Source organism: Anas platyrhynchos, chromosome 21 (assembly GCF_047663525.1).
Source record: "Anas platyrhynchos isolate ZD024472 breed Pekin duck chromosome 21, IASCAAS_PekinDuck_T2T, whole genome shotgun sequence".
In the NCBI taxonomy this organism is placed as follows: domain Eukaryota; kingdom Metazoa; phylum Chordata; class Aves; order Anseriformes; family Anatidae; genus Anas; species Anas platyrhynchos.
Window position 1 is genome coordinate 17,518,610 of NC_092607.1, and position 19,530 is coordinate 17,538,139.

Sequence of the window (19,530 nt, forward strand, 5' to 3'; positions counted from 1 at the left end):
TGTCATTCTGGGATTTTGTGCTTCTGGGATTTTGTGATTTCGGGAATCTGTTACTCTGGGATTCTGGGATTTTGTGATTCTGGGATTCTGTCATTCTGTGTTTCTGTGACTCTGTGTTTCTGTGGTTCTGGGATTCTGTGCCTGTCATTCCGTGATTTTGTGCTTCTGTCATTCTGGGACTCTGCATTTTTGTGATTTTGGGATTTTTCGGTTTTATGACTCTGGGACCGTCACTCCGCGTTTCCATGACCCTGTGGCTGTGCCCCCCCGCTGCCTCCCCCACCCCCCACCCCTCACCCCTCAGCACCCCCCCATGGCTCCCCCACCCCAGCCCCGTGCCCGCAGCCCCCCCCCCCTGCCCGGTGCTCCCCGGGAGGCCCCGCCCGTGCCCGGAGCAGGCCCGAGGCCGTTCCCGGGCCCCCCCTCAGGCCTCACAGGCCTCAGTTGCCCCCTGGCGGCGGGCCCCGCGCACAGGCCGCGCCTCACACCCAGCCCTCCACTTGTCCCCCCCACTCCTCACCCCCTCACCCCCTCGGGACCCCCCTCACCCCCCCCACCCCCTTTGGCTCATCTCGGCCTCCCCTTTTAGCCCCCCCCCAAAATCCCACTCTGAGAACTACAACCCCCAGAATCCCCCGCGGCGCACCCCCTCCGTTCCCGCCCAGCTCCTCTCTATGGTAACTTCCGCTTCCGGCGCTGCCTCGCTCTGGTCCCTGCGGCTGGCGGCCGAGCCTTGTGCCTCCGCCATATTGTCTGTGTGCGCCCGGCGGGCGGCGGCTCCGGCAGGTACCGGCGGGGCCCGCTGGGGCCCGGCCCGGCCCCCGAAAGGCTCCGAGGCTCGCCCCGAACTTCTCCGGCTCCATAGGGGAGAGGGGGGAGGAGCCGCCGCCGCGCTCCCCGCTTCGCACGGGCCGCGCCGTGGGGCCGGGCCTGGGGGGGGGAGCGCCTCAGGAGGAGCTGAGGGGGGGGGGGAGGGGGGATGAGGGGGTGGGGGTGGGGTGTGAGGGAAAGTTGGGGGGGGAGGGGGGAAGGGGGGGGCTGGGGGGTGAGCTGGGAGGGGATGAGGGCATTGGGGGAGTGGGGCTGGCCGGGGGCCGGTTATAGGGCTGCTTATGGGGCCGGTTATAGGGCTGCTTATGGGGCCGGTTATAGGGCTGCTTATGGGGCCGGTTATAGGGCTGCTTATGGGGCCGGTTATAGGGCTGCTTATGGGGCCGGTTATAGGGCTGCTTATGGGGCAGGTTATAGGGCTGCTTATGGGGCAGGTTATAGGGCTGCTTATGGGGCAGGTTATAGGGCTGCTTATGGGGCAGGTTATAGGGCTGCTTATGGGGCCGGTTGTAGGGCAGGCTATAGGGCTGCCCATAGGGAAGGCTTTGGGGCCGGTTGTAGGGCCGCCTATGGGGCTGCTCATGGGGCTGGTTCTGGGTAGTCTATGGGGCTGGTTGTAGGGCTGCCCATGGGGCTGGTTGTAGGGCAGGTTATAGGGCTGCCTATGGGGCTGCTCATGGGGCTGGTTGTAGGGTAGTCTATGGGGCTGGTTGTAGGGCTGCCCATGGTGCCGGCTGTAGGCCAGGCTGTGGGATAGGCTATGAGGCTGCTTATGGGGTCAGTCCCAAGGCTCCCCCTTATCTCCACAGGGAGGCCCCAGGCAGCTTTCCCCTCCCCCAGCCCTCCGAGGGGCCCTCTCAGCGTTCCTCACCCTCGGGGCTTCCCCTCCCCTGCCTGCCCCCGGCGGGGCTCCCCCCTTTTTACCCTAAATCGAGGGGCGAGGAGAGGCTTGGGGCTGATGGCGGGGGGTGATCACACAGCCACCCCTCTCCTAAATCCCCCGGGGGGGGGTCGGTGCCCCCCCAGTGCTGTAATCCAGCGCCTTGTGCCCCGGGGCAGCAGGCTGCGGGTGAAATGGGCTCTGTAAAGGAAAGGGCAGCTCGGATTATGAAACCCCGTGCGTGCCGCCCGGCAGATTACGCTTCCTTAGCGAGGGCTCGGGGCCCGACCCGTGAAGTTTGGATTACAAACAGCCGCTGCTGGGCTTTCTGCTGACGGCAGCGGTGGGGCTGGGCAGAGCTCGCGAGGGCTGCTGAGTCCCTGCTGCGGGTCCTGAGCCGTGTCGGGGAGCAGAGCCACCCTCTGTGGGGTGCTGGGGGCTCGGAGGGGCCCCCTGGGTCACGGCAGTTTGGTCCTCGGGGTGCTTTGTGACCTGCCTGGGGGGTTGGGTGTGTGGTTTTGGGGTCAGACCCTGCTGGGGGTGGCAGCACCGTTTGTGGAGGGGCTTTGGGGGCTGCTCCAGGCATGCAGAGGGAGCCGTGGTGCTGTGTCGGGGCAGGCAGCAGCTCCTGGTGCTCAGGAGGCTCCTTAAAAGTGCAATAGTTGCGGAAAATATTGGGTTTTTTTTGCAGGGTTGGGGTCTGTGCTGTATTGCTGGTCGGTTTAGGTGTTGGGTGTGAGTCTGCCAGCATGGTTTGGGGTGTAGGGCACGTAGGAAGAGAAAAATTGCTCCCCCCGAGTGCTGTTGGCGTGGGCACGGTGCAGAAAATGGCAAAGTTGGTGCTCGGGGAGGGGGGGCTGCGCTCGGGAGCCCGGCGGGCAGGGTCTGGGGGTACAGCTCTGCACCAGGGACGGTGAAACTGGCACCAAATTCTGGAAAATGTGAAGGAAAACGGCTCAAGGGGCGTTCTGGGAAATGTCCTGGAGGTGGGACCTGTGCAGGGGGGGTGATGAAGCTCCTGTTTTTGAGAAAAAGAGTGAGATTTCAGGTGGCTTCCAGGTAGTGCCGCTCAGGGGGTGTGGAACGGGTTCCTGGGGGGAATTTGGGGAATTTGGACAGGGAAATGTTAACAGAAAACCATTTCCGAAGCGGTGAGGGGCACGGGGAGGTAACTCCTCCCAACCTTGTTGAATTCGGTCTCCTCACGCCTTCCAGCCGAGGTTTTGCTGCGTTCTCTCCTCACAGAGCTCGTTTTCTCTTCCTGCCTTCCCTGGCGTCCCCCGAGGAACACGGGAGGAAGACAGAAGCGTGTGGGTGACATTGTGGCAGCCGGGCTCCATTCGTGCCACATCGCTGGCGGGGCAGGGACTGTTTGTGGGTTACCGGACCCACCCCCTCCACGGATCATCATTTTTGAGCCCCGTGCCCTGAGGCATCAACTTTGGGGTCTGGAGGGGTGAGAAAACCCCAAAGCTGTTTGGGTTTGCTGGTCCTGCGAGAATAACCCCACGGGTTTTAGGGTCAGCAGGGGCTGCTGTGCCCCGGGCTGGCTGCAAACGTTGTCTGTGAGCACGAGACGCCTCTTGGATAACTCTCCTCAGCTTGGGTATCTCCTTCCAGGGCTTTCCAAGAGCTGACTTGCCTGGAATTTGCAGAACCCGACTGCAGGGCTGGCGAGCTGCTTTGGGATCCGGGGAAGCTGCTTGGAAGAGGAGGCGGCGGCCGCCCGCAGCTGGCGGTGGTCCTGGCGCTGCAAACAGAGCGACCCCAGCCTTGGGGATGGGTCCTGGGCTCCGTCGAGGTGCCAGACCCGTCAGCAGGAAGGATTGAGGAGAAATGGGGTTCTCTGTGCATCTGTAGGGGCAAGGATTTCTGCTTTTCAGCCCCAAAGTGAGCCCGCCGTGTGCCTGCCCCCTTGTCCAGGCTGCTGTGGGGAGCTGAGGGGCCCCCTCGGGGCTCTGTGCAGCCAACACTGACTCAGGTTCCTACTGGGGAGGGGAGATTTCAGTAATTTCCCACAGAATTTTGTTGTTTGAGCGGTAGGTTATGACCTTACAGCCGATTTCTCCCTTTTTTAAATGAATTATTCACCAGTAGCGACCAGTAAAGGGGCAGGGATGGAGCTGGGAAGTGCTGGGCTGGGAGGTGGCTGTGCTTTGGGGGTGCTGCAGCCACCACTGGGGCTTCTCCGTGGGCCGGAGGAGGATGAGCACGGCCAAGGAACCTCAGGTGTGGGAAGGAAAAGCTCGGGAACTGCTCGTTTTCTTACAGCCTCGCCAGATTTCTCTCCCCGTGACGTTTCAGCCCTGCCTCGTGCAGTGTACACCACCCGAGTGACCTGCCAGGAGCTCCCCTCGCTCACTGATGGAGTTGTGTGGAGCCTACATCAGCACCAAGCAAGCTGCAAACTAAAAAACCACAAATTTGGGGCATTTCAGAAGCTGTGAGTGCATCCAGCAAGCCACAAAGACGCATCCTCCTCCTGAGCCACCTCTGGATGCTGCCCGGGGGCTTCTCTGAGCGATTCCTCCTGAGCCTGCGGGGTGCAGGGACGCAGAACGGTGCCTGCATGGTGGGCACAGCGGATCTGAGGATTTCTTGAAGCAGCTCCACGCAGCACAGCCCCGTTTTTATCCTCCAGCCTCAGGAACTTCTGCCTCCGGGCACGGCACGGCCACAAAATCACAGAATCACAGAATTTCTAGGTTGGAAGAGACCTCAAGATCATCGAGTCCAACCTCTAACCGGGCTGGCCGAACAGAGTTTTTTGCTCCATCACAGCGCCCAGGAGCCACGGGGCTCAGTCAGCTGAGCCATGGGGCTGGCAGAACTCCCCGTGCTAATTAGGGAGGGGAAACAACCCCCCACTAATTACAAAGGTTGAACTTTCCAGAGGCTGCTGCCAGCTCACCCCGTGTCGGAGCCTGCGCTGAGGCCGAACCATTCCCGGTGTGGCAGGAGGAGCTGCCCGGTGCTGCTGGCGTCCCGCAGACAGTGGGTTTGGTGATTCTGCTTGGGAAAACGCTGCCCCCAGCAGTGGGGGCTCTGGTTTTCAGCACTGTGCTGGGAAGGAAGGGAACTGCCTCTCTCCACGCTCAAATTCTCGCAAGGCAGCTTGCTGTGGTGTGCTTAAAACTTAAAGAGAAGTTGATCAGGGTGCTCTGCCTGCCCCAGGTGGAGCCCCCGAGGGCAGAGGGCTGCCAGCAGCACCGTTTGGCCACTCCTGGCTATGCCGTTTTTATTTGTTGGCTGTTCCCAGCTGGTTTTTTAGCCGTTTTTCTTTGCTTGTGGAACAATTCTGGCGTGGTGGCAGTGCCGAAGCCCCCTGCTCTGAGGGGCTGGGAGCCTCAAGGGCCCGGTGTCAGGCAAGCCTCGGTCACAGTGTGTCAGGAAAAGCTTTCCCTGGGTCTGTGAGCTGGGTTGGTGCTCAGATATGAGGGAGAGGTCATGATTTTATGGGAGGGAGGGAAGAAAAGAGCTTCAGGGCTGCCCAGCTACAAATAACCCCGAGGAGATGCGGCGAGGAAACTCCCCATCCCTGGCAGCCTCCTGTTGCTGGAGGACACCCCGGCCGCCTGGCCCAGGTACTCGTGCAGCCCCAGAGCTCTGGAAATGTGAGGAATTTTTGGGGATGGCTGTCCAGCTCGGCTGGGACTCCGGGAACCTGTGGGGGATCCCTGGGAGCTCCCCTAAAACGGAGCTGGTGGAGCTCAGAGCGGGAAGGTTGGGGCTGAGCTGCTGCCGGGTTTGTGGAGCAGCAGAGCTGAGTTTCACCCAGCTCTGCGGCGTTGCCATCAAACGTGGAGTTAAAGTAAAAACATTTTCATGGTCCTGTGGCTCCCCTCAGCTCGTGGCCCCCCCTACAAGGGGTGACTTCGTCGTTGGCAGGCGCCGCGAGGAATTTGGGGGAGGAATTAGAAACGCGGGTAGGGGAAGCGCCGCGCTCGCTAGCACAGAATTGCTCCAAGATGTTTCTCAGCCTGTCAGCTCTTCTCCTCAATTCCTGATCGTGTCTTCCTTTCAACTCAGAAGCAACTCTTTCTGTCTCTTTTTTTTAAGGGAAAATTTGAGGTTTTTCTGCATTAGCCTTTATTATTTCTCCGCAGCCGGACACAGGCAGCTATTTAAAAGAAATCTGGAAAATAATTTTGGTGGAAAAAACAGAGTTGGAGCAGACAGCGCCGTTCCAGAAAATATCAAGAGAAAAGTTTGGTCTCGAACCTCAGCTTTTTTTTCAGCTCCATTAGGTTTTTAAAATCTGCTTCTCGACTGATGCTGTCCCTTTAGTAGGTAAATGGGTTTCGGGAAAGGATGTAAAATGTCAGCTCTGTTAATCCAGGCTTGTTTCTATTTCGGCTATAAAATCGTAGAAAAATATAGGCTGCGAGGGACTTCTGGAGGTCATCTGCTCCGTGCTCGTCGTGCTGCAGATCCAGCGTTAGGAAAATGCAGGAATTGGGTTTCTGTTGCGAGACAGAGCACAGGTTTTTGCTGAAGTCTGTTACTGTTGCTTCTTCCTTTACGGTTAACGCGGGATTTGCTTGATGCTGGCTGCTGGTCGGCTGCACTGTGAGTGTTGAAACATGTCCTGAGCTTTTAATTTCAGGGGCACCTGCCTGGTTTGAGGTTCTCTGAGCGCTGCAGAAGCGAGCACGCCGTCCCTGGGTGGCTTCATAGGCGAGGGATCAGCGGGCTGCATGGCTGGTAACTGGAACGTTCCCCACTAACGAAGCACGTTGTGTAATTATTATTTCAGAGCCTGGATTTGGGCTGTTTCTGTGAGAGGTGAGGGGCAGGAATATTCCCTTGGTTCCGGGCTGCCTGGGGAGGTTTTGCCCAAAATGCCCTGGCTGCTGACTGCCCGTGGTCTGGTAACGAGCTCACGCTGATCCTTCGAAGCCTCTCTAATGACAGGTCTGAGTTAAACCACCCCCAGCACCTCCTGCATGAACTCATGTGGCAGAGCTGCCGCCAGGAGCCACCCAGAAACATCTTTGGTGTGCCCAGGGGCATCACCCCGAGCAGAGGAGCTGCTCCGTGCCCTGGTGGTGCCAGGCGGGTGACCGAGGGCTTTGTCCTCGCTGCTCCCTGCCGTGTAGCACTCGTGGTCCTATTCCTCAGCGGAGCACTTTGCCAGAGAGAGAGGATGATTTTCAGAGGCATGTTGTGTTCCCCTGAGCCTTGAACACTTCAGCTTGGCTCCACATCACCCCAAACGCTGGGGCATCTCCTGGTGGCAGCCCCTTGGTGGCACCTGAGCTGCGTGTGGGTGCAGCACGGCTCCTGGCTGGGTGCAGCGGGTGCCGTGGTGCTGCCGAGCAGCTTGGAGCAGTCCCTGCCACCGTAACTTATCCTCTGATGCTGTCATTTATGCAGGAATTAATAAATGACCTCTTCTCTCCAGCTTCTGACCGCAGCAGCACAGCTGACCCTTTAATGTGCCCAGGACACTCGGTTTGTTCAGGTGTAGTTGCCACTCCTACTGTAGATTTTTGGCCTGAAATCTGCAAGCTGAACTGACGTTGTGTGACCACACCTGTACCTGATACTCGTCCTCAGCTGTCCTTCATCTCAGAGAGCTGGGATCCACTACAAAATCATCCCCCTGCAGGGGCAGTGAGAGCAGAATCGGTTCCTTAGCACTTGGAGTAGACGAAGTGGAAAGTTGTGAGGCCAGGAAGTTTGTGCATGGCAGTAACGGCTTCAAACCCAAATCCTCTCTGCAGATTCTTTCCTCTTTCCCCGTCAGGAGCAGCAGACGGCGATACCTGCCTTCAGGGGCGCTGGGTGCCATTCTTAGAAGCTCCAGTCGATGATTTCCTGAAAAAAAAAAACAAAAAAACCCTCTCTGAGCTGTCTGTTACAGCACGGAGCTTGTGCGAGGCTGCAGCTCCATGACAAGAAAATATCCGCTCTGAAGTTTGATCTATCTTTAGATAATGAGATTGATTTCTCCTTTTTTTTTTTTTTCCCCCTGCTGAAACAATGATCTTTCTCAGCAGAACGACGCGGAGCAGCCGTGTGCTTTCTGGATACCGAATCACGCTCAGAAGGCAAAACTGCCAAGTCATCTGAGGCGTGCGTGGCCTCCCTTACTTCCCACCCGAGCACTGGGCAGATGAAAGAGCGAGCTGGAAGCACAAGGGACGAGGAAAAACAAAACCAGGATGAAATGTTGAAATCGGGAGTGTTTTGGTAAAGGTGCCCCTTCTGCTGCCCTCCACGGGTGGCTGTTGGGTGTCCGGCTGCCTCCTGGGCATCCGAGTCGTGGACACAAATGCTGCGAGGTCTTTGGTGATTGCCTCATCTTCAGGAACGTGTCTTTTTAGGGGAATAATGCTTTGGGAATTGATTTTTACTAATATTTCATGTTCTTTGCTTGCCCACCGCCTGGCTGAAGCGTCCCGTGCGTTGCTGTGCTCACCCCAGTCCCGTCCCTGTGGATTTTGTGTCCCTTCGTGCCCCCAGGGCTGGATTCCTGCTGCCCTGCCCCACCTGGAGCCGCCCTCGAAAGATTTGCCTGTCACTCGGTCACAAAATGAGCCCCGTTACCAGGCTTTGTGCCACTAGAGGAGGCTTAGTCCGTGCCAGGAAGAGAAATGGGAATGTTTCTGCGTCCGGATGCGGGACCAGCTGCTGGGGGAGCAGCGTGAAATGGGGAAGGACGTCAGAGCCATGCCCCTGGGTCACCCCCTGCCCTCGTAACCAGCAGCTCTCACCGGGGTCCTTGCAGCAGGCACCAAAGGGACCAGCAGGAAGCTGCCACCAGCAGGATTCTCCTGGAATTTTCTCATGCAGTACATCCCGATAGCCTCAACGAGCCGCTCCGAGTCCATTTCCAGCTCTCTCTGATTAATTTCTGATGAATGGTGCTGTTACTTCCTCCAGCAAACCATCCCCGGGGATTTCGGTTCCAGCTCTGCCCCCTGCACGGCCCTGCCAGACCCCAACCGAGCTCCTCCACCCCGCAGCACGGCTTCCTTCCTCACGAGTGGATTTGGCAGCTGACAGCCTTGTATTTAAATGTTTTATGCCCGTGTCAGCTTCCACATCTGGTGGGGGATTTGAGGGGTGTGAGGGACCTGCTGTCAGGCAGGGCAGTGCCTCTGGGACGAGATCAGAGCTCTCAGCACCGTTTGTTGAAGTGTGGGGCTGTCTGCCCTAAAAAATCAGACATCTTGCCCCGTTTTCAGTGGGCTTTATTGACTTTACCAGTGATGGCAAGCGTGCTTTTGGTAGCTAGGCTGGATTTATAAAAAGTAGGAGGCTTAAATGGGTGGTGCAGCCTCAACAACTGACACCAGCCTGGTCTTGGGGAGGCCCAGCAGAGAGCTGCTCTGTGACCGGTGTCCTTCCAGTGCGTCCCAGTCTTAAATGGGCACAAACTGGGGCGTTTCTTTGTCACACGGGGAGCACCAGCACAGCTCCTGGCTGCCTCTGCCAAAAAGTCCTCCGAGCGTCTTCAGGCCCCAAATGGTTTGTAATGACCTCGGTGAGATCTTCCCAGGGTCCTGAGCTCCGATTGTTGAATTTTTAACAAAAAAATGAACGTGGGGATAGCAGGGGAGCCAAGCTGACTCCCAGGGCTCTGCTTTAAACGCAAAGTGGTGCTTCCAGAAATCGAGACTTGGGGATGTGCTTAATTTAGGCCGCACGGGTGACCTTGTAAATCCGTCAGCTGTTCGCAGCGGCGATGGCTAGCGCCGTGCGAGGGGCCACGGGTCGTGGAAGTTCTGCCCCACGCGCTGCGGGAGGAGCCCTCGCTGCGGGGCCGAGGGGAGGAGGCCCTGAGCTGATAGGGAGCACGCCGCGCTCCTTCCCCTGGGGGAAGTTATCTCTGCAGCCATAAGCCAGGAACTCGGTGCCCAAAAGTGGCGAGATGTGCGCGGGGTGTTACTGCTCCTGGAGGGGCCCAGCGGTGCTGTGCTGTGTGAGGGGGGGCAGGCAGGCGGCTTCCAGGGCCCGACGAACGATCCCAGACCTGTGGCTGGGCTCCAGCTTCTCCTTTTCAGCAGCTTTTAATGATTAACTTCAGTATTTTTATAGTATCTTGAGATTTTAACCTTTGGTTTTTTTATTTTTCTCTCTGCAGTTGGAAGAATCTTGAGGCCTGCCTGAGGCCTTTCTCCCCTGTCCAGCCTCGGAATTCGGGTAGCCCCTGGTTTCAGACATCTCCTCACTCCCACCTGCCAACCTGTCTGATATGTCGGGACCCGTGCCGAGCAGGGCCAGGGTTTACACGGATGTGAACACACACAGACCCCGGGAGTACTGGGACTACGAGTCGCATGTTGTTGAGTGGGGGTAAGTCCCGGGGCTGCACCGGGCTCTTTCGTGCTCTCTGGCAGACGCCGTGTGTGCGTGGCACGTGTTGGGATCTCAGCTTTTCTTTGGGATCGCAGATGGTAGAATAACCTGTTGCGTACCTGAGAGTGTTTCTTGTCAAAATTTTAGATCCCCAGCAGTGTGAAAGCATTTTTAGCATCTCCCTTGAGAGATTGGTTTGAGGAGTTTTTGCCAGGTAGCCAGGAAACTTGTCCTCCCAGAGGGAAAGAAGTCTTTTTTTCTCTGAAACACACTAAATGGTCCTGGGTGTAGGGCCGAAAAGAAGTGAAAAGGTTTTTTTTCTGACTTGGAGGAGTGAAGAGGCTCAGCAAACTGAATTAGGTCATGGTGTTTTTTCACTTATTGCTCTGCTCTCTGCAAGTGACTACAAAAGACATACGTACGCTCCTCCTTAAAGGAAGGAGGCGTCTAAATTGATCTCATGACTGAACCGTCCAAGAATCAGATGGCAGCGCTGCCAGTTTCCTAGCTCTGTGCTCCTGCTTTGTGCAGCAGGGCTCGGGCTGAGGCCTGGCCTCAGCTTTGCTGCAGTTCCACTTTCCTGAAGTGCGAGCTGGCTTCTGAGTGTTGTGGTGCCTCGTGCCCAGTCTCTTTCTAAGTGGGCCAGCCCTGAAGTTTTGGCCTTAATGGCTTTATTGATATTTTAACGTTGTGTTAGGGAAAACGTAGCTTCCAAATCTACGGACTGCTGAAAGGCATGGCTCAAGTTTGCTGAAATGCAGATGGGCTCGTGTCCCTTACTGCAAAAGAAACAGTTTGTGGATTGAATCTGACTTGGGCAAAGAGAAGCTGCCTGTTTCTTAATTCTTAATCATCACATTCCGATTTCAGGTGCTCGTTAAGCCACCTTGTCTGCAAGGTGAGTCAGTGATTGAGGAGTGCCATGTGAACTCTGATGCAAATGATGAACTCTTGGGAACTTTACCTTTTTATCTCCGCAGGAATCAAGATGACTACCAGCTAGTTCGCAAGTTAGGCCGGGGCAAATACAGTGAAGTATTTGAAGCCATCAACATAACAAATAATGAAAAAGTAGTTGTTAAAATTCTGAAGGTGAGCAGGGATTTGGGCAAAACGTGGAGTCTGTCTTGAGGTGTTTGGTTGGTCAGAAAATACAGCATTTGGTCTAAAATGCTTTTATGTTCTAAAACTGAAATCCTTAAAGTCTGGCTTCGGAGCCTCGTTCGGTGAAACGGGCTGTTATTTTAACCTCCTAATAAGAAACCCTGTGCTCCGTTACTGAGTTAAATTTCTGCCTGCAAGGAATTAGCCTTTATCGTAAAGAAGCCCTGATGTGCAACACATTTTTACTTGGAGCTAGAAAAGTCTTCAAGAGCTGACCAGAGAATTCTCACCTCCTCCAACCACCAGTGCCCTGGCGTGCTTTCAGGTGGATGGAGGCCTCTGAGCTAAGGGGATCGTTGTCCTTTAAAGCCAGCGATTAAACTCACTGACTGCTAACCTGAAATTTTTCATTTCTGCTCTGCACGTTCCGTTGTAGCCGTAATATCTTTCCAGACTGAGTTAGGGTCTCCTGGAAACGGGTTGTTCCACAGACGGGATTGGTGAAATGCCTTCGTTTAGTGGCCCTCAGGTAGCTGGAGGACTTCTCAGAGTTAGACATTTACCACACGCCAGTTAACAAGTTTTTGACTATTGGATCATGTTCAGACAACTTTTCTTTTTTTAAAAAAATTAAAAAGCCAAATTCATAACCCTTTTTCACATGAAACTGATGTTTCTGGCTGTCAAGAATGTATCATAAGAAAAGAGACTGCAGATGCTTGAGCCCTTACTGGAATGATGCATAGTCAGGTAACAAATCCAGCTGTTTGAACTTAATTTGCAAAGCTTCTGATGTATTTTGTGACCTTACGTTCACATACCTTTGCCATCTAGATGTTGAGCTATTTGCCTCACTTTACTGGGACACTTTGTCTTATGCTTTGGGTTTCTATTCTTCAGCCTGTTAAAAAGAAGAAAATCAAGCGTGAAATCAAGATCTTAGAAAACTTGCGAGGCGGTCCCAATATAATCACTCTTGCAGATATAGTAAAAGACCCTGTGGTGAGTATGGAAGGAACCCAGAGGGTTCCTTGGGGTCATGGGTGAAGTTGCTGTGTTTGGCTTCAGCTCTGATTTGGCTTTTTGTTTTCTCCTGCTCTTAAATCGTGCTTTTGAATCCCGTAATCAGATCACCCCTTAATCTGATTAACTCCTTGTAGAGGCCCTTCCCCTGTGGGTCACTTTAGCCCCTCGCTCTGTAAGGAGGAGGTACCAGTGAACTGAGACATGTTCATTTGTTCTGCAGGCAGTACTGCTGCAGGCTTTGGCTCTGTTCCCCCTATCTGAGGGCAATTGCAACCATGTCTGAGGCAGAGGGGGGTTTTAGAGTAAAAATGATTGAATTATCCTAAATGAAAGCAATTTATCTCAACAAGACTTTTTTTCTGTTTCAGTCTCGGACCCCTGCTTTGGTTTTTGAACATGTAAACAACACAGACTTTAAGGTACGGTATGGGTTGTGCACTTCTAATATTTTCCATTCGAAAGCCACTTGTAATCTTGTTCTGGGAAGAGGCAAGTACGTAGGGGGCAGGCAAGTTCTTTACTCACTTCCTTCCGCCATACCAGCTGTCTTTAAAGATGAATTTACTTGGGAAGTAAAGTAGAAGTTTGTAATTAGTCCCTTAGCACCATTTTGCCACAGAAGTTACACGATGAGAATCCGGATTCCAAGTGGTATTGTAACCCTTGGAGCAAATTCCTGTTACCTCATGGCCCGCCGGTGCCTGTCGTAGCTTTACTCGGGCTGAGAGCACCCTTGGCTTTTTTTGAGACCCCGTCTGCAGGCTCAATGCCTCGTGCTGCTGGTGGGCAAGTGCAGCCCGAGGGAAGTAAGCTGTGTATGTGATTTGTAAGGAGAGAGGAACAGACTGAACGTCTGTGGGATCAGGGTAACTGGGGGAAATGTTTACTGGCCATTCAAGTGGGCTTGGAGGACTGCAGCAGCAGAGAACAGGGCTGGGTTTTTCTGGATTGGCACGGACGTGGTGTTTGTCCTCAGTGTTGAGCGCTGATGTAATGTGTTTGTTTCCCACAGCAATTATACCAGACATTAACAGATTATGATATTCGATTCTACATGTATGAGATTTTGAAGGTAAGTTGGTGTTTTGCTGCTTCAACGGGTTGTTTTTAGGATTTGTACTCAGCTAATCCTATAGGGATGGTTGTGTTGTCACACTAATGGGGGAAAGGGAAGAGAGCCTATGGAAGAATTGCATAGAAAAATCTACATCGAGTCAAATATCAATTGTTTAGCCTTGTTTCTGCAACAAATTCTAGTCCTCTTTTGAGGATAGGAAATTGTTGTTTGGATACACTGAGATAACTCTGGATCCTAAATCAAAAGCCTCTGAAAACAGAAAACTGTAAACTGTAACTGGCTGGGTTTTTGCTTTAATGTCATGTGGGTCGGGTATATTTGTTCCTCTGAAGTAATTATTTTCCTCTTAGGAGTCTGGGGAAGGGGATGCTTTTTTTTTTCACTAGGGCCTATTAGAGGCTCTGGAATTCCATTTTTATGAGGAAGCAGATGAGGTGAAGCCAAACGCGTCTGTTGCTGGTGCTTAATTTTGAGAGGGGGCTTTAGAGGTATTGTCTGTGAGTCTAGTCAAGGATGTAACCCTGGGCAGCAGAGTCGTGCTACCTAGTTAGCCTTGATATATGTGGAACATTCACTTCTGAATACGATGGAACCTGCAAGGTTCTTGCTATTCAAGTCCTTTGCTTTCACTTACAGGCTCTAGATTACTGCCATAGCATGGGAATCATGCACAGAGATGTGAAACCTCACAACGTCATGATTGACCATGAGCACAGAAAGGTAACGGGGCAGGGAGGGGTCCTGCTTTTTCTCTGGGGAGACCAGGGCTTCGTTTTGGGTACTGCTGTGTAGAGGTACTAGCAGATAAATTCAAGGGAGACTGCGCTTCTATCATGTGAAAAAACTTAAATCCTGTAATGGATTTCTAGAGGGCTGGTAAGGAGAGGAATTTTATTTAGACCAGTTGATGTTGGTGTGGGGAGAATACCTAAAGAGAGATTCCAATCTGCTTTAAAGTAACCGAAAATAGAAAACTTGTAAATGAAGCTTCCAGCTAAACTCATTTGTAGTGTGGTTCAGAAAATGGAGAGCTGGTGCATCCCTTGAGCCATTTTTCTTTGTTTTCTTCTGCTGTTTCTAGCTTAGACTAATAGACTGGGGTTTGGCTGAATTCTATCACCCTGGCCAAGAGTATAATGTCAGAGTGGCTTCCAGATATTTCAAAGGACCTGAGCTCCTGGTAGATTATCAGGTAAGAATTATCAGCATTTATCACCGACGTGTGTACAGAAAGCCCGTGCCATTTCAAGGCAGTGAACGAGAAATTCAGATATTTAGAGACCTATTCTAAAATATATTTAAAAGGCTTTAGAGCCACTGATTAAAGAAACCAGTGAATTATATGAGGACGAACTGCAGAACTGTTGTCATGGATCCTGGAATACAACTGTTGGATTTTTTTTTTTTTATCAAGGCCGCTTTTGCAGTAAGTGACAGGAATGAAACAAAGTCCTCGGGAGAATAGCTACTGCTGTGTGAACTTGTAAAGCTATAAAAACATCCCATAATCTGATGGCAGCTTGCATTATGGAAATGCTGTGGGCTGGAAATGTCAGTGTTAGTGTTAGACCTTGTGGAGTCAGCACTTTCTGGTGCTTGCCATTAGGCTTCCCTTCTCCGCCCGTGTCTCTCAGTGATTGATAACATTTGAAGGCTGCACTTGAGAGCAGGAAGAGGCACGGGGTCTTTGATATCTTTATGGAGAATGATGGAAATGGGATCCCTGTGGTTCTGCTAATTGCTGTAATCCCAGTTTGAGTGACTGGGAAAGCGAGCTGAGCAGAGGTCTGGTGATAAACATGTGTCAGTCTGTTCCCAGTGTCACATGCCACGTTTGTACCACTGGGGAGGGAGGGGGGGCTGTTAGTATTGGAAGTCTTTTCTGCTTAATTCATTAGAAATTGAATTGTCCTTCTGGTTTTGTACAGATGTATGATTACAGTCTGGATATGTGGAGCTTGGGTTGCATGTTGGCTAGTATGATATTCCGAAAGGAGCCATTTTTCCATGGCCATGACAACTATGATCAGGTGAGAGCTGGTCATGTTCAATCTCTGTTCTCTGGGAAGGAAGGTTTTCTGCTCGTGCTTCTATCAGGGGATCCAAAGAAGAATTTAAGTATTTCTCTAATGGCTTTTTTGCTCGGTTTGAAGCCACGTTCCTTCTTAAAAGCATGTGATATTGTCTAATCCAGTAAATAGAAATAGATTTGTGTTGTATTTATGAACTCAGTAGGTATCTGGAAAAGTTATAACCGTAGTTATATTAAGGCTGGTGTGTTCTGGTATATAGACCTGCTCCTCCTGAGGTCACATATTACGTGAAAAGCCCCTGCCCTGTCCACCTTTAAGCTTTAGTGTCCAGAGAACTCAGCTCCCTCCTGGCTGCCTTGGCTTCCTGAGCCCCAGCTGAGCGGAGCCGTGTTTCTGGTGCCTGTGACTGCTTTGCTGGAGCAGTCGGAGCCACGAGATGACCCCGTGGCTGCTGGCTGGGACCACTGAGACCGCATTCAAGCTCCAGGGGAATGTGCTGCAGTGTCTTCATGCTGGCTCTGGCGTTCCCTCACAGCAGTGACTCGTTTCTGTTTGCTCCTAGCTGGTGAGGATAGCCAAAGTGCTGGGCACAGAAGACCTCTATGACTACATTGATAAATACAACGTCGAACTGGATCCACGTTTCAATGACATCCTGGGCAGGTGAGCCAAATTCTGAAGTAGCCTAAATCCTTGTGAGTTCTTAATTAGACCTGGACATCTGCTGCTTTGTCAGCAGAGCTTGAAGGAAACAAAAAAAAACTTCTGCTGAAGGGAGAACTTGGAGCCAGGACCCTTAAGGCCTGGTACTTTGTGCCTTCAGTCCCTTTTGCCAGTGCTGCCTGTGGGCCTTTAGCTGCAGATGCGCTTGAGGAAAGATTTTAAAATATCATCTAGGTAATAATGGACGTGCCAGAGTATGGACCATGACGAGCAAACACTACTTTCAGAATTGCAGCAGAAAAAATAAGAGAAATTTATGTTTCTCGGGACTGCGGTACAGAAAACCAGTTGCTGCTGGTAGCATTTCTATATCTTTTTCCTTGTGACATGTGGCAAAACTGCAAGGAACAAATGTTGGGGGGTTATAAAAGAGCAGAACCTGAGACTTCAGGCTTATAATTTCATTCTAAAGGTTTCCCGTGCTGCCACAGCTGTGGCGCTGTGCCGCCGCGTGGTGACACAGCGTACTGCTGCTCTGCTGTTCCCTGCCTCTGCCCCCTTGCTGCCACACCAAGCAGCTCCCGTCTGGGAGGTGGGCAGCTGGTGCAGTCCTTGCTTTTCGAAAGTGAAGTCCTCTGCCTGGTTTCATTCGGGTATCCGTTTGTTTTCCTGCAGACACTCCCGTAAGCGATGGGAGCGCTTTGTTCATAGCGAGAACCAGCACCTGGTGAGTCCAGAAGCTCTGGATTTCTTAGATAAGCTGTTGCGATATGATCACCAGTCACGACTCACAGCAAGAGAAGCCATGGAACACCCCTACTTCTGTAAGTAGCAGCTCTTACTGTGCAAACAGCTCCTCCTCTGCCTCTGGGAAATCTCCATTCCAGTCAGTTGTGCAGATAAGAGCCAAGAAGGGCAACATAATAAGCCTGGGCTTTGTGAATAATTGTGATGGAGCTGAAACTACTTGATTCTGTGGTGGGCAAAGTAGGCCACTGCCACCTGCAGCTGCTGAGGAAACTGTGATGTGCCTGTGTCAGGCCAGTGAATCAGCAGCACGGTGTTAAAAACTCCTTGGTGCTAAGCCCGTGCTAATTTCAGCAGGTGTCTGGGCGTACCGACTCCTGTGTTGGATAAAACCAGGTAGCTCTGGTTTGAAAAACAGGCCTTGTTAATTCACTTTGTGGCTAAATATGCATCTTAGTGGATGGTGTATCGAGATCTTGCTTTTGCATGTGAAAATGAAACTTGCACTGGTAAACACGTTCAAATGTTTGCCGATTCCTCACAAATCTCAAGATGCGGCTTTCTGGGAACAGCTGTGGAGCAATGCCAGTATGAACATTTGCTCGGTTCAGCTGAAAGCTTTGAAAGTGAGAGTTGGAGAAACAGCTGAATTTGTCAAAATACAGATGCAGGGTGTACTGAACTCAGTATGGGGAAGGACACATCCGAAATTCCCTCATCTGCTCCAGTGGTTTTGGGAGGGGAAAGGGGTTGATGACGGTTGGTGTTACTTGATGTAGGCAGCTTGCCAGCCCTGGCTGTGCGCCGAGCTCACGGGCAGGGTGCTTCAGCTGCTGTCTGGCAAGGCGGCACCTAAGGGTGGTTGGTGTGCTCTTCCTAGATCCCATTGTGAAAGACCAGGCTCGGATGAGCTCCTCCAACATGCCGGGTGGCAGCACTCCTGTCAGCAGTGCGAGTATGATGTCAGGTCAGTTCTGCCATTGACTCTTCCTGGTGCGTGGCGTGTTAAAGCCTTCGTACGAGCTGTGTGGGTGGAGGGATCCAAGAGGGTGAGTTCTGCAGCTGGGGCTGAGCTCCTGGGACTCGGGACGAGGGCAAGGAGGGCCGTGAAGTAGCAGGTGGGAGAGAGAAATGAGGGCTCACCGCAGCCTGACCTGCTTTTCTGGTCTTGCTTGTAAAAAGTGCTTTGCAGGTGGATGTTCTGGCAGTAGCTTGAAGGGCAGTGATCCTGCCACGCAGGGCCACATCTGCCCTTTGTGACGCTTGACCGTACACAAATCTGAGCTGCAGAGAGCAGTAAAAGATCTTTTAATCTCTGCTAATTTTGGAAGCTCTGAAAATACAACCAAGTGCCACCAAACTGACCTCCAAAGCCACCAGCCTTTGGGAAGCTGAGCCCGTCCTGATGCCACGCGCCGGTTTCCCTCTAATTCTTCCTTACCTGTCTCTGTTCCAGGGATTTCCTCAGTGCCAACACCTTCGCCCCTTGGACCTCTAGCAGGCTCGCCCGTCATTTCTGCCACCACCACGCTGGGGATGCCCGTTCCAGCTGCTGCCGGCGCTCAGCAGTAGTGATGGGCTCTGCCGAGTCAGGTGGGGAAGAGGTTTCCCCCTCCGCCTCTCCTCAGGACGCAGCTCGTGCCTGGCAGGGGAAGGGAGGGGATGAACGCTTTGGAGGCACCGTGTCTGAACTGTTGCTTGTGGATTTATAGTAGTTCAGTCATTATATACAAAATTATTATAGGCTGATTTTTTTCTTTTTTTTTTTTTTTTTTTACTTGAACTTTTCGTAACTCAGGGGATTCCCTGAAAATACCTACAGATGGAATATTTCTTGGACAGTTTCCCACCCCACCCCACCTCACCCACTCCCCTCCCCCCTTAAAAAAAAAAAAAAACACACAAAAAAACACAAAAAACTCCTCATTTAAGAACAAAGCCGAATCGACAGCATTTCCCAGCTCTTGCATCCTGCTGGAAATCTCTCCACCTTCCCACATTCCTCCTCCACCAGCCTAAGGCCCTGGGGGCTCGTGCTGCCCGGAGCCCCCCACCCCAGGTCTCTGTGAGGCAGGAGGGGGGGGCTCCTGCACCCCGGTTTTGCTCGGGGCCCGCTGAGGAGACACCCCCGGTGCACAGAGAGGTGGCTTAAGTCTAAAAGATGCCTCTAAACCTCTAAAAGATTGACTCCTGGCTCCCCCACGGTGCCGCCTCACCCCTTTGCATGTAATTTTAGTCTTAAAACCACGGAATTACGAACCAGGAGGTTCCTCAACCACCACGCTCCTCATCCCACTGCTGCTCGGGGGGAGGAGGCAGCGCCCTGCTCTGCTCCTTTCCCCCCCCCCCCCAGGACCTTTCCTACCCCTCAAGCTCCCCATTTCTTCTCAACAAATCTCATTTTTAAGCCATTTCTCTAGGTTTTGAACCCGTGGCTACCTGAGAGCTGCAGCACCCGGGGTCAGACCCAAACCCCCCCAAATTCTGCACCCCCAAATTGTTCGCCCCCATCCCAGCCTGTGCCACGGGTGGAGGCCACCGGTGCCCTGGGTGTCCCCTCAGTGTCCCCTTTCAGTCCCCTCACGGTGCCCGGGGGGCCAGGAGCCAGCAGCAGCCACCGGGTGCCCTGGGTGGGGGTCCCTCAGTAACCCCCCCCCCCTTTATCCCGGCCCCGCTGTGTATATAATCTCTTTGTCCTTCATATGTGAAAGCTCCAGTGTTGGAATTTTGGTGTAAATAAACATTTGGTTTTATTTATCGAGGTCACATTGGCGGCTCCCTGTCTCGGGGGCGGCTCCCGTCACACACAAACACTGAGGTGAGGGGTGGGGGGGGGGGGGGGGCGCGGTCGCCTCATGAGG

The 19,530-nt window shown here is 53.0% G+C and overlaps 1 protein-coding gene across 1 annotated transcript; it reads left to right on the plus strand.

Moving 5' to 3' along the window:
- The first annotated feature begins 640 nt into the window (after window positions 1–640).
- CSNK2A1 (casein kinase 2 alpha 1) lies at window positions 641–19,422 on the plus strand. Its single transcript, XM_027473009.3, has 13 exons — window positions 641–786; window positions 9,804–10,015; window positions 10,999–11,110; window positions 12,023–12,124; window positions 12,517–12,567; window positions 13,161–13,220; window positions 13,863–13,946; window positions 14,308–14,418; window positions 15,155–15,256; window positions 15,822–15,922; window positions 16,598–16,746; window positions 17,550–17,636; window positions 18,126–19,422. The coding sequence occupies exons 2-13, from the start codon at window positions 9,915–9,917 to the stop codon at window positions 18,239–18,241; spliced, it is 1,176 nt and encodes a 391-aa protein (XP_027328810.1). The 5' UTR covers window positions 641–786; window positions 9,804–9,914; the 3' UTR covers window positions 18,242–19,422.
- Window positions 19,423–19,530: the final 108 nt, after the last annotated feature.

Bases quoted from the DNA above. Each gene is read 5' to 3' on its own strand.
- CSNK2A1 (XM_027473009.3), top strand. From the start codon at position 9,915: ATGTCGGGACCCGTGCCGAGCAGGGCCAGGGTTTACACGGATGTGAAC. The intron at 13,947-14,307 runs GTAACGGGGCAG...TGCTGTTTCTAG, and splicing joins TTGACCATGAGCACAGAAAG to CTTAGACTAATAGACTGGGG. The intron at 17,637-18,125 runs GTCAGTTCTGCC...TCTCTGTTCCAG, and splicing joins CAGTGCGAGTATGATGTCAG to GGATTTCCTCAGTGCCAACA.